At 43.1% G+C, this 13,863-nt stretch overlaps 1 protein-coding gene across 1 annotated transcript; it reads left to right on the forward strand.

Moving 5' to 3' along the window:
* DNAJA1 (DnaJ heat shock protein family (Hsp40) member A1) lies at window positions 1-8,296 on the forward strand. The gene is made up of 8 exons (XM_033001722.2): window positions 1-250; window positions 435-612; window positions 1,770-1,874; window positions 1,964-2,191; window positions 3,608-3,722; window positions 5,681-5,796; window positions 6,350-6,450; window positions 7,690-8,296. Exons 1-8 carry the CDS (start codon window positions 119-121, stop codon window positions 7,906-7,908), a joined length of 1,194 nt encoding a protein of 397 aa, XP_032857613.2. The 5' UTR covers window positions 1-118; the 3' UTR covers window positions 7,909-8,296.
* Window positions 8,297-13,863: the final 5,567 nt, after the last annotated feature.

The raw sequence follows: 13,863 nt of genomic DNA on the forward strand, positions 1-13,863 counted from the left end.
TCAAAAGCGCCCGGATGCGGGACCGGCTCGGAACTTTCCAGAAAAGTCGGGATCGGTGCCGGGCGAGCCGCCGCCGGGGTGTGCGGGACTGCCCGCTGCTCAGTGGCCGTCCTCCGCCATGGTGAAGGAGACTACCTACTACGATGTGCTGGGCGTGAAGCCCAACGCCTCCGCCGAAGAGCTAAAGAAGGCCTACCGAAAATTGGCTCTCAAGTACCACCCTGACAAGAACCCCAATGAGGGCGAGAAGGTCGGCGGCGGGACGGGGCGGGACGGGGCTGCGTGACCGGCTGCCCCGGGATGTGCTGGCGCGGAGGGCGAGGGGACCGGCCGGGGAGGCTTGGGGGGGGGTGGCCGGGGGCGGGGGGCCCGCTGGGATGCTGTTTGGGGTTTCAAGGCGCGGATGCCTGAGGCACGATCTCCGTCTCTCGCAGTTTAAGCAGATTTCCCAAGCTTACGAGGTACTGTCGGACCCGAAGAAGAGGGACATGTATGACAAAGGAGGCGAGCAAGCCATCAAAGAGGGTGGCTCCGGTGGTGGATTCGGGTCACCCATGGACATATTTGATATGTTCTTTGGCGGTGGTGGGAGGATGCAGAGAGAGAGACGCGGTAATGTGTCATCTTCCAACACTTTTCCTAGACTTTTACAGCATGACTGCTGTGTTAGGCAGGATCAAAGTCTCCGAGGAGAATGACAGAGATATAAGACTTTAAATACCATTAAAATGAAGTTACAGGCTTGATCTCAAAATGAGAGAAAGCATCTCTAGCCCTTAGCACCTGAAACGAGCAGGGGAAAGCACTTGGTTCATACAGTGGTAGTTTGCTCTCTTGTGTATTGTCTCATGTTAATAGCTAACCAGATTTCATATTTGGAAAGCCTTCAGCTGAGCGTAAGCCCAGCTGTTATTAGGCTGAACAGGAAACAGAACGGTAACAAAGTTTAAAATTGTTTTTAAACTAAGCTGCCATAAGTGAGCTAGTGTCTGAATGTTAATTTTGTCTTTAATTGCGAGTAACAATGTCTAAATAAGATAGGCAAATCAAATTCAGTTTGTGAAACCGTTTTTTTTTCCTGTGCTGTTCAGTGGAATTGAGTGAAGCTGCAGTAAAATGCTGCTCAGAAATTAAAGTCCAGAGTAATCACAGTGTGATAGACTCCAGTATTAAGCTGTTGAAGAGTAGTGCTGAACCCATCACTTCTTAGTGTAAACGTGGTGATAAAGGGAAGAAAAAAAGAGTTTGTGTCAAAACGTTAGTGTTGTATCAGAGTATGTCTAGTAAGCCAGAACCTGCTATCCCTCACAAAACTAAGCTTGGAGTAGCCAAAGTTCTAATGAATTCCAGAGTGTAAAAATGTAGTTACTCAATTCAGTTTCCAGGAAGTCCCCCGGTGAGAGGAAGAAAGTACTTTGCTGACTAAACAGCATCCACTTCCTTCCAGGAGACACTTAGAACTGAAGTCCTGCATTATAAAACTTACATGTCTCTGTTATTGTTTGTGCTTTCACAGAAAGCTTTTTCTACTGACTTTTTCTGACAGAGAAGCGTTACTGACAGAGCAATCAGAACTGTTACCTAATTTGACATCAGTTAGGAAGGGGCTCTTGACTAATAGTAGCAAAACGAGATAAAGCTGTATTAAAACAGGATGTTAAAGCTCATAGACTTGGTTTATCATGACTTGAGTATAGTGACCTGGGAAGTTTACTGTTACTTGGAAACCAAGCTTTCAAACTTGAGTAAGTATCCATTTTCTTTTATAGGCAAAAATGTGGTCCATCAGTTGTCAGTAAGTTTAGAAGATATGTACAATGGTGCAACAAGGAAACTTGCACTGCAGAAGAATGTTATCTGTGACAAATGTGAAGGTAACTATGAAGCTGAAACTAAAATTGTTGCTAAAGCTTTTTTTTCTAGCAGTGCATAACCATCTCTCTTCAATTTTAATTCTCCTCAGGTCGTGGTGGTAAGAAAGGTGCGGTAGAATGCTGTCCTAATTGCAGAGGAACAGGTATGCAGATCAGAATTCACCAGATTGGACCAGGAATGGTGCAACAAATCCAGTCCGTGTGTATGGAGTGTCAGGGGCACGGGGAGCGTATCAGCCCCAAGGACCGGTGTAAGAGCTGCACTGGGAGAAAAATTGTTAGAGAGAAGAAGATACTAGAAGTTCACATTGACAAAGGTGAGATGTCTTACTAGGATGATGTACTGTCTGACTTCGCTGCACTAAAACACAAGCTTTAGCAAATGCATGGTGTTGATTTGGTGAGTAACACTGTTGAATACATGCAATGTAAAAGTGCCTGTTGCTGCCTTTAAAAGTAGGAGACTTGTTTTTATCGAAGGTTGGTTACTTCTACGTTTGCATCCAATACCTGTGCACATAATTAAGAATCAGTTCTGAAATCTGCAGTATTGTAAGCGGTGAATTGCTTTAGAGCAGTGTGAGTCTTGATCAGGTGGCCGGACCGACTAAAATAAAACTCATCTCTTGTTGTCTCGGCTTGCCTAATGCGTTCTCACTGCCTTAGGGAAACCCTGCAGACTCCGATCACTTCTGCTGTGTTTCAGTGTGAAGGGGAACCAGGTCTGCTATAGCAATAGGGTGCAGAGACAGTGCTAAGCCTCTCATGCTTAGAACTCTGTTTGCTATGCAACCCTGACAGCACTGCTCAGTGCAGGTAGTTTTTGCCTAGCAAAATGCAACTCAATATGCAAACCCTCACAGTGATGGGCGAACATGAGTGTTGAGTGACAAATGCATCTCTGTTGAGGAGGCTGATCAAAAGCTGGTGGGAGAAGTCTCTGGAGTAGTGCAGATTGTAAAATAGAGCAAGCTGACAAGCACGTGGCTTATACAGACTTGGGCCTGATTATGACCTGCAATTGTTTTGTGTGTAAGCACACCTTATGCAATGCCTGGATTTGTTCTTAGCAGGGAAAATCCTACAGTAATCTTTAATATGAGGGCTAGTAGGGATATATTACTGAAATTTTAAACAAGAAAATCACTGAGTAGAGTTTCTTTTCCCTTCCTTTTAGAAAAACAGACTGAGCTAGCATGGAGCAGCTAGAATTTATGGTAGAGAGACTTGTGGGTGTGAAATAGTTTTCATATGTGACAGTTACAGTTCAAAGGAGAGTGCTTCATGCACTCGGCAGGCACTGAGATGGTGTTTCGCAAGCAGCTCTGCTACATATTTTTTTTTAAACTGAAAGTTGATAAAAGCTGCTTGGTCAGTAGCTCTCAAGAGGTATTTTCTATGCAGTATTTCTGTTTTCTTTTTAGTACTCATGCCTATAATGAAAGCAATTTTGGTAGTTTCCCTTAAAGACTTTTGTCTTGGCAGGTGCCTGTTTTGTACTGCAGTTACGCTTAACATTCTTGAGACATAGTTGAGGTTGGCACCACTAAAATAGGTTGGATGTGTCAGTGGATTAAAAAAAAAAAGAATGCATCAAGGGAACATCCTGATGTTATAATTTAAAGATGCAGAGATCTCTTGGTACCAGCTTGTGCCTACAAAAGTATTTATTATTGCTGCTTTTCACTTAAAAAGATAAAATGTTTGGTTGGTTGGTTGTTTTTTTGGAATAGGAATGAAGGATGGTCAGAAAATAACATTCCATGGTGAAGGGGACCAAGAGCCAGGATTGGAACCAGGGGACATTATTATTGTCTTGGATCAAAAAGACCACTCTCTATTTACAAGGTAAAAACTCTGGAAGTCCTTTGTGTTAACTCCTGAGATGCTTGTCCATGTGTTTCCTTGGTTACCACTCACCTTCTATTTATTGAAAATACCAGTAGGTAGGATCATGTGGCTAGAACTCACCTGTGAGTTTGTTTGGGTGGCCAAAAGAGCACTAGGATGTGCAGGAATCCTGGTAGAATTAGTCACAGTCACTCATGTTCTAGTAGTACCAGATATACTTATGTGAGCTTTGGCAGTGGAAGACGATGGAAGGCAAGCAAAACCACTTACAGTTATTGGGAGTTTACAAATCTTGAATTTTAAAGACTCTTTAAAATATTGAGATTTTGTTTAATAGGTGTGAGTATTTGTGATTATTTCCTTGCTCTTTCTAGGATAGCATTCTGTCACTTACTTCAGAATTGTCTTCAAGGCACAGAACTTCTGGTGTGTTCACTTTTGCTTAGGGCTTTTATTTATGACAAACTTACTGAAATATAGCATGCACCTTGCTGACCAAAGGTGGTTTCCCACACTTCATTTCCTGCCTGAGTGCACCGGGCAGGGTAATTAATCCTGTGTGTTCTTTCTTCCAAAAGCAGAAGTGACTCAAACAGCATTGACCGTGTCTCAAGTATTTCATGTTATTGGACAGTACTTCTTGGTGTTGCAAGCCTCCTTGTTCCAAGTTACTGTTTGTGGAATAAGTCTGTCTAGCGTGTTTTGGTCCAATTAAAAGCAACACTGGTCATCTTGCAGGAATGTGCTGCACTTGGTGTCTCACAGCTTCTGATCAGAGCAGTAACAGGGGAATCAGTTGATTTAGAGAAATCATTTGTCCCAAACCAACCACTGACATGTACTTGTAAATAGGAATGGTGAGTCAAAGGTTCTTGGGAGACCTGCAGCTGGTCTGCCTGACTGTACTGTATGGTGCTGAACTCTAGAAGCTGGTGCCAGCACTCTACTCAAAGAACGCTGAGCTCACAGGCTAAGAATCAGTACTTTTTGCTTTGGATAAGCTTACTCGGCTGATTTTTCTTAACTTACAGTGAAACCAGATACTGAATCAGCTATGTCAAAGGGACAGTTTGGGCCAAACTGTTTGCACAGTTACCTGAGTCTTGGAAGTCACAACTCTGCTGGCTTATTTTTGTCCATCTTTCTGCCTGCTGCCTTCAGTTCTAGTGTCCTTAGATAATCCTTGATGTTACTGGTTCTGTGGGGTTATGCTGAGGTCGTGCTACTCTGGGACAAATGGAATGTCCCCCCCTCTCTCAATAGAGTCTAAAATAAACTTTTCAGGCAAGTCTCCTCCCAGAGACCTTTAAAAACAGGGTGAGTGAAATAACTATAAGTTCTTTAAATAGGCTGGTAGGATTCTGCAGCCATTGAACATACAGTGCCTGCAGACATCACTAGCACTGCCATAATGAAGTGAGAATAGGCAATTAAAACAATGATGTTATCTCTCCTAGATATTTTTTGGTGCTTTCTAGAAGGGACTTCCATCATGACCCAGAGAGGCCATCACCTCTTCAAACTTCCCTAGTACCAGATCTTAAGAAAGCAGGAGTAACAGAATAATAGAAAGGTAGCTAATGCACTTAAAGTATTCATATACGTAAAGGAAGGGGTTAATTGCCTCAGTTGAAACGTTCAGGAGAATGAGAGATAAATTTTTTTTTTAATTGGGAAGGATGTGAAACAGGATGCAAGTCAACCTTGCTGTATTTATTTCTTTTCAATAAACACTTCTACACTTTGAATGGCTAGACTTGATTAGTGATGGCTCTCAGCATGGGTATCATTCCTGAAACTGATGGCTTGAGGTGCTGCATCAGTATTCTTTATTTAATTGCCTGTGCTTCTATTAAAATTTCAGCTTTATTGTCCTTGCGAAGTTAAGTACTGAAGTTGGATGTGATCCTTTTATTGCTTCTCCCTCTGACTGTTTCTGATTGATTCTGCCTTAGACGAGATGAAGACCTTCTGATGTCTATGGATATCCAACTGGTTGAAGCACTGTGTGGCTTTCAAAAGCCTATCACAACGCTGGATAATAGAACTGTTATTATTACCTCTCATCCTGGTAAGTGTTGGTTTGCTTTCTGCTAGAAGTCCAAGCATACAGTGAATGTAGGCTGGAAATTTAAAGGGACAGAAACACCCCATCTTGATGTATAAGGGATGTGTGATGATATCAAGCTTTTTTTCCTAGTATTCACAGTAAAAATCTTTAAACAAAGAAGGATTTTTGAATAGCAGTCAGCAGTAACTTTCTCTTTGCATGATATAGTAACAGACCTTACCTCATGGACATACTTGTATCCTGAGGATACCTCATGAGAATTGAAGGCCATGGGTGTCTGAAAACCACTTTTTCAGCCTTGGAACTGGTGGAGCACTTAATAAATTTGTAAGTATGCTTCCGAAAGGAAGCATAACAAGGTTACAAGAATGTAATGTAGTTGTCAACCTGCTTTCCTACTTGGAAATTACCAGGCAGTAAGTCCCTATTAGACTTACATATTGGTGTAGCTATCTTAACGCAATGTAGAAGGTTACTTAAATATTCAAGGGAGTTAAAACTAAAGCTGCTTCTATTACCTGCATGGATCCCTTCCTTTTTTTTTTTTCCTTAGGCCAGGTTGTCAAGCATGGGGCTGTTAAGTGTGTGTTGAATGAAGGTATGCCAATTTATCGCAGACCATATGAAAAAGGACGTCTGATCATAGAATTCAGGGTAAGTGGATCAGCTTACTTCCATGGCACAGTTAAGCATTGAATATTCATCCAAAATTTAGCCTCTAAGTAATTGCCCCAATCAAGAAGAGGTACCAGTTATTTGTATTTGTTTTCAACAATGGTGAAAACATGTAATCCATCAAACGGAACTAGAGAAAGCTTCTAGAAAATTGGTGCTGAAAGTATATTAAGTACCAGAAGAAATTCTTTGTATAGCTTGGAAATTTCCATTTGCTTGTGTCCTGGTTTCAGCTGGGATAGAGTTAATGTTTCTTCTTAGCAGCTAGAGTAGTGCTGTACTTTGGATTCAGTACGGGGTTTGGTGCAAGAAGAATGCTGATAACACGCTGATGTTTTCAGCTGCTGGGAGATCCAGGACTCTCCAACTCCCCATGTCCTGCCTGTGTGTGGGTGCACAAGGAGCTGGGAGGGAGCGGAGCCAGAGCACCAGACCCAAATAAACCAATACAATATTCCATAGCTTGTGATGTCATGCCCAGTATATAAAGGAGGGTCAGACGGGAAGGAGGGGATTCTCTCTCGCTTCTGGGATTGCAGTTTTGGGATCTTGGTATTTCAGGATCGCTGGCCAGGAGCTGGCTGGGTATCGATGGGTGGTGAGCAATTGTGCTGTGCATTGCCCATTTGTACTTATTATTGTTATTGTTTTATTTCAATTATTAAACTGTTTTGTATCTCAACCTAGGAGTCTCCTCTTACCTCTCCAATTCCCTCCCCCATCCCCCGGGCGGGGGAGGGTGAGCAAGCGGCTGCATGGTGTTTGGCTGCCGGCCATGTTCAAACCATGGCAGCCTGGCACATTCTTTAGTTTCTGTCATTCTGTAGGAAGGATGGACTAGTAACTTTCCCTGCTCTGGAGCAAAGAAGCAGGCTGCAAAATGCTTATTTCTTCTCCGGAGCGAAGCTAATGCTGAGAGCTGTGGCAGCAGGCTCTGTCTGCTCTGGTTTTAGAGGAAATTCAGCCATATGACTAATGCTGATATATCCTGTGCTTTGCTTCTAGGGTGATTCCAGAGAGCAGCCTGAGACAGAAGAAATGTTGGCTAAGATTTGGTTAAGGTGCTAAGAGTTAGATGCTAACTTCTCACAGGCATTAAAAAATAGCTTAGTGACTTAGATTTATTTTTAAGCACTGGGTTTAAGTCATCTGTGACTTTGGCGATGGAAAAAGCCAATTCAGGCAGACTTGAGTAACCTGAGTTCTTGATGATTTCAGGTAAACTTCCCAGAGAGTGGCTTCCTCTCCTCAGATAAGCTGTCTTTACTTGAAAAACTGCTACCTACAAGGCAGGACATAGAAGAAACTGAGGAAATGGAACAAGTGGATTTAGTGGACTTTGATCCATCTCAGAAAAGACGACACCACTATAATGGAGAAGTCTATGAAGATGATGAGCATCACCCTAGAGGTGGTGTGCAATGTCAGACATCATAAACAGGCCAGTGAATAACTTGTGATGCTTGTTTTGTATGCATTAGTGGACAAGTGAAGGACTACAAGCAGTTCACCCTCACTTCCTGCTATTTGTTGTTCTATCCAGCCATAGTTGTTTCTAAAAGCATAAAGAAATAAACTAAGTAATCAAACTGACTTTGCAATTTATATAAAGCTCCAGGATGCAAGCTCAAATGAAGTTGATTTGCACTTCACCCCTGCCTCTTGGTCAAGAAAACTCCCTTACCTGCTTTTCTTTTTTTCTAAGCCTTGTAATTCCTGTATCTGTGCAATTGCCCAGGCTTAAACTAAGATTCTGTGGTGGTCTTTTTAGGAATTCTAGATCTTATACTCTGTTAATAAAGTATGCACAACTACTTATAATTCATGATAAGATATAGTTAAGTTTGTACCAGTTAGGATGACATGTTAATGTACTGGTGTTTGTTAAATAGGGACTGGCTCTAATGCAGCCATATTCTATGTGAAGCTGACATGGGTGTGGTCAATCTTCACAGGCCCATTAGAGTTGGGCACAAGCTCCCTCAAGCTACTGCACTTAAGAGTCAAATAGTCCCTTCCTCTGCCAGCTTTGGTCCTGACCCTGGAGCTAGATGTGAAGCTTGTTTTGTTTCATCGCTGCCTACTGTTTGGCTGCTATCCTGCAGCATACTGTGTATAGAGCCAGTGGTTGCTTCGCTGCTGCAGGAGCTTCTTTCACTACCACGCATGAGTAAAAACATCCAGGCTTTACCACCAGTGCAGTTTGGGATCTGTCAGCCTGCTGGCACATGAAGCTTCACTTCCACCTTTGCTGAAACCGGGTACCCCTCAGTGGTGTGTCTTGGAAAGCAGTACTAGCCCTGTTGGTGGATATAGGTGAAGCTGCAGATGAGAGAAACTTCCTGTCAGTACAACCAACTGATGCATCTAGGATGTTCTGAAATTAATGTATTGTGTGCATTATTTTGAGCTGACTCTGGAAAATTCTGTATGAATGTTCTAATTATTGTAGATGAAGCATTTCCAATATAATTACAAAATTGTTCATTGCCTCTTTTCTTAGACCAGATGTTGGTTTAAAGATACCACCCCCTTTTTAGAGAGCTATTCACAGAAAAATCTTAGCAAAAAATTCTTTCAGAAAATATGCTGAGAAGACAGGTCCGGATTTAACCTCTAGAGTGGTAGTTTAGTCTTGTTCTACCATCTGGCTTGGGACAGTTGATGCTTTTCAAACTGCTTTGAAGCAAAAGTGTTACAAAGATAATTCAGTTTTCCTGAAAATAGCTGCTACATGACAGTATGTATGTTGTAACTTGAATACCTGGAAACTTCTTTGAGAACATCTCCAGCTCTTGTATTATGGGTTTAATTTTACAAAGAGCTGGTACTATGGTTTTGGTACCTCAAGTGTAGTTCCTTTTCAGGTACCTACAGAATAGTGATCACCTGCATGTTTCACCTACTTTTTTTTTTTCCTTTTTACCTTCTCAGAAGGAATAAAATGTCTTTCCAAATCCTACTTGAATGAGCTCATCCCTGAGCTGTGCAAATGTTACCAGCAGGAGCCTTTTCTCTACCAGGGAGACAGTTTGGTTGAGTCAAGGGAAGAAACAAAGTAATCCTACCTGCACAACTGTTTTGAAACTAAACACCACTAAAATATGCTACTTGTTTTCAGGTCAGTAGGCACCCTTGCTTTTTCGGTAACCAGTGGATCAAAACTGCTAGGGCAAACCAAGCTTGGTGCAGTGCCTTGAGGATGACAGCAGGACATTATTTTGCTTCAGATGACTGTACTATATAAAAAAAAACATTGCATGGCCTTTTTTTTTCAGGGACACTTTAGTTTTCCTTTCACAACACTCATAGCTTCAACACAGTTGAGGTAATTTTTCTGTTCCTGACTTATTCTCGAGATGGTGATGGCCAATTCTGCTTCATGCTTGATGATGAGCCAGGTCTAGCTTCCATGAGGGTGGCTGACCAGAAGCCTCCAAAAGATTTTGCAGAGCAGCCCACGTAAAGATGCTACTACTAATGCAGGAAGGGCAGCAGAAACACCACCAGTTTAGCATTCTGCTTTGAAATGAAAAGCAATGTCCCAAAGAAGTACACTGACAGCAGTAGTGTACTCCTTCAGCAAAAAGCACTAGCAAACAAACACAAGAGCTAGCAAGGAGGACCCAGCCTTCAGACCTTCAAGTGGGATATTGAACACAGTGTATGCCCTCTTCCAAGCTTCTTAGTCCTCTTGTGACATTCTGGGTGTCACAGCTACAGCAAGCAGGAAAACGTGTTCTGTGCCACTGAAAAATGAAATAAGACACTTTTTTCTGATTTCTTGTTGCTCTGTGTGGGATAGTTTCCCATTTTGGGGAATGAACTGAATGGACAGCTGTAGAAATTGAGGACACAGTAGCACAAAATAGCTGCTTTTGTAACTACCAGCATAGTAATCCAATATACCATAACCTGAGTTGATATTTGCAATTACTTCCAGTGTTTCAACACCTCCAAATTTTTATCATCAAGTTTATAGTATATTACAGTGATTCTCTCCACTGTGCACCAGGCATATTGTTTTTTCCCCAGAAATCTAGTGGCTCCACTATTCTATTCCACAGGTTTGCTGTGAAGCTGAGAACACCCACTTCAGACTCATTTAAGAGCCTGCTCTAATTTTTAACTTCTGTCTGTAAGACTTGAGGGCCCCAACTGTCCTCTGCTCCCTGTGCTTTGTCTACCTGCTACACAGCAGCAGTGCAAGAAGTTTGCTCAGCCCAGGGGAGTAAATTCAGTGATCCCAAATCTACTTTGACCTTGCAGTGTGATGCAAAGTCAAGCAAGAAAAGCAACTTGCCTTATGACTTTTGCATTAGCAACTTCATCTGGGGAGACATGTTCCTGCTTCCATTTGTGATTGATTGGTGCTCAAATCATTATTAACACACAGTGAGAGAATAAAGGTTTTATTGAAGTTGTCCTTTTCCAAAACCACAGAAAAAGAAATGCCACATTTCATGTTTTCTTAGGAGGTAAGATGAGCACTATGATAGTGCCCAAAGAATGGGGGACTTCACCCGCTCTGCTGACAGAATGACACAACAGGATATAATAAAACCAGGAGGTTCCTGGTTTTATTGGTGAGAACTTCCTGAGCCAAGTGATAAGGAGTGATTAGCCAAGTCAACAAGGAAAGCTGGTCTGCTGGACCTCATACTCACCAACAAGGGGCTTGTTGGGGTTGTAAAGGTCAAAGGCAGCTTGGCTGTGGTTCACAATCCTAAGAAGAAGGAGGAGGATAAGAAGCAAGCTGTCAAACCTGGACTTCAGGAGAGCGTGCCTTGGTCACTTCAAAGGTCTATTTGGAAGCATTCCATGGGATAAGGCCCTGGAGTGAAGAGCGGCCCAAGAAAGCTGGTTAATATTCAAGGATCACCTCCAGACTCAAGAGCAGTCCTTGCTAATGAATAGGAAGTCGGGCAAAAATGCCAGGAGGTCTGTGTGGATGAACAAGGAACTCCTGGCCAAACACAAAACCAAAAAGGAAGCAACCAGAGGGTGTAACCAAGGATGGTTGGGAGGAACACAAAGATGTCCAAGCATCCAGGATGAAGTTATAAAAGCTAAAGTTCAACTGGAGTTGAATCTGGTCAGGAATGTCAAAGACGACGAGGGCTTCAATAAGTACTTAGGAGGAAAAAGCTAGGGAAAATGTGGACCTGTTGCTGAATGAGGTGGGTCACCTGGTTACACAGGACATGGAAAAGGTTGAGGTACTGAATGCTTTCTTTGCCTCAGCACTAGCAGCACTGGCCTTCAGGAATCTCAGATCCCAGACACCAAGAGGAAAGTCTAGAGCAAGGAAGATGTGACCTGATTCTCATCCCCCAAGGGTGTAGAAGACTTATACATAAATTGGTGTGCCCCCATGGGATGCACTCACAGTTGTTGTGGGAGCTGTCAGTTGTCATTCTGAAGCCACTCATTAGAATCTTTGATTCGTTATGGTGACTGGGAGAAGTGCCCAAAGACTGGTGGAAAGGAAATGTCACTTCTGTTTTCAAGAAGGGCAAGGAGGATCCAGGGAACTACAGGCCTGTCAGCCTCACCTCAGTGCGTGGGAAGGTGATGGACCAGCTAAACCTGGCACATTTTCAGGCACATCAACAAGAAAATCATCAGTAGTCAGCATGGCTTCACCAAGGGGAAATTATGCTTGACCAACGTGATAAACTTCCACAATGAAATGACTGACCTGGTAGGTGAGGGGAGAGCAGTTAATATTGTCTACCTGGACTTCAGTAAGGTCTTTGACACTGTCTCCCATAATGCCCTCATAGAGAAGCTACATGGATAAGGAGTGAGGTGGATTGAAAACTGGATAAATGGCCAGGCCCAGAGGGTGGTGATCACTGGAACAGAATCTAGTTGGAGACCAATGACTAGCAGTGTACCCCAGGGGTCAGTACTGGGTCCAGTCCTGTTAAACATTTCCAGTTATGATGTGGATGGTGGGACGGCATAAACCCTTAGCAGGTTTGCAGATGACACAAAACTGAGAGAAGTAGCTGATAGAAGAGGGTTGTGCTACCATCCAAAGGGACCTTATCAGGCTGGAAAAATGGACAGGCTAATGGGAATCTCATGAAGGTTCAAAGGGAAGTGCAGCCCCAGGCACCAGCACATGCTGGGGGTTGTCCAGCTGGAAAGCAGCTGGGCAGAGAAAGAACCTCAGTGTCATGATGGACACCAAGTTGAACATGAGCCAGTAATGTGCCCTTTTTGGAAAGAAGGGTAATGGTATCCCAGTTGCCAGAGGTGACCCCTCCCCTCTACTCAGCACTGGTGAGACCACAGCTGGAGTACTGTGTTCAGCTCTGGCCTACCCAGTACAAAAGCAACACAGACATAGTGGCAAGAGTCCAGTAAAGAGCCACAAAGATGCTGAGGGAGTGGAGCATCTCACATATGAGGAAAGCCTGGGAGCTGGGCCTTCAGCCTGGAGAACAGAAGATTCAGGGGGATCTCATCAATAATATATATAAATACCTGAAGGGAGGGTGCAAAGAGACGAAGCCAGGCTCTTTTCCAGTGGTGCCCAGTGTCAGGACAAGAGACAATGGCAACACACTGGAACACAGGTTCCCTCTGAACATCAGGAAACTCTTTTTACTGTGAGAGTGACTGAGAACTGGCACAAGTTGCTCAACAAGGCTGTGGAGTCTCCAACCCTACCAACCTCAGACATCCTGTCATCCTGTGAATAAAACTTGGAAGAACTTATTTGTTGATTTGGCTTACAAAGCTTTTAATTCAGAAAGACAGGAAAAGTTTAACTAGTTGGCAGCAGCACGTGCCTGCTCCCAGACAAGCAAACACCATTTCCTGCACAACAAAGCAGAGGCAGAGAGGCCGTATCAGAATAATTTGTTACTATGCAGGGACACAAAGAAACTGAAGGTTTCATTACCCTGTTTCATAATGCAAGCAGCACCTATTATAGGTAAAACTTATGCTTCCCTCACTTGAGCAGCATCCATCTCCTTGTATCTTGTTCCACGGGGAGCCAAAGAATTCCCACATATGATTACTACTCTGCTGTCTGAATAAAATACTTAGCAATCTTTCTCCTTAGGATTCACCTGAAGCCTGTGCTTTTCCCCCTGATGTTCAGATCCAAGTTCGCTCAGCCTGTCTGTCACAAGTCACCATGATCCACGTGGTCACAAGGTTTCTTCACAGCTATCCAGTGAACACACTGGAGCTCACATCAACAGGAACTACAGATGGAGTAACCCTAAGGACTCCTAAAACCCATGCAGACTACTAGGCAGAAAGAGAAGATGTACTTGAAGAGCATTTATAACTGATTTTTAGCATCATCTTTCCTATAAATCTCTGAACTATATTTTCTTTCTCTTATCTCAGACTGAACACTGGTGTTAC

This window comes from Tyto alba, unplaced genomic scaffold (genome assembly GCF_018691265.1).
Source record: "Tyto alba isolate M040663 unplaced genomic scaffold, T.alba_DEE_v4.0 Super-Scaffold_13, whole genome shotgun sequence".
Taxonomy (NCBI): domain Eukaryota; kingdom Metazoa; phylum Chordata; class Aves; order Strigiformes; family Tytonidae; genus Tyto; species Tyto alba.

Coding starts and splice junctions, on each gene's coding strand:
- DNAJA1 (XM_033001722.2), top strand. CDS start 119: ATGGTGAAGGAGACTACCTACTACGATGTGCTGGGCGTGAAGCCCAAC. Junction 613..1,769: donor GATGCAGAGAGAGAGACGCG/GTAATGTGTCAT, acceptor TTTCTTTTATAG/GCAAAAATGTGGTCCATCAG. Junction 2,192..3,607: donor AGAAGTTCACATTGACAAAG/GTGAGATGTCTT, acceptor TTTTTGGAATAG/GAATGAAGGATGGTCAGAAA.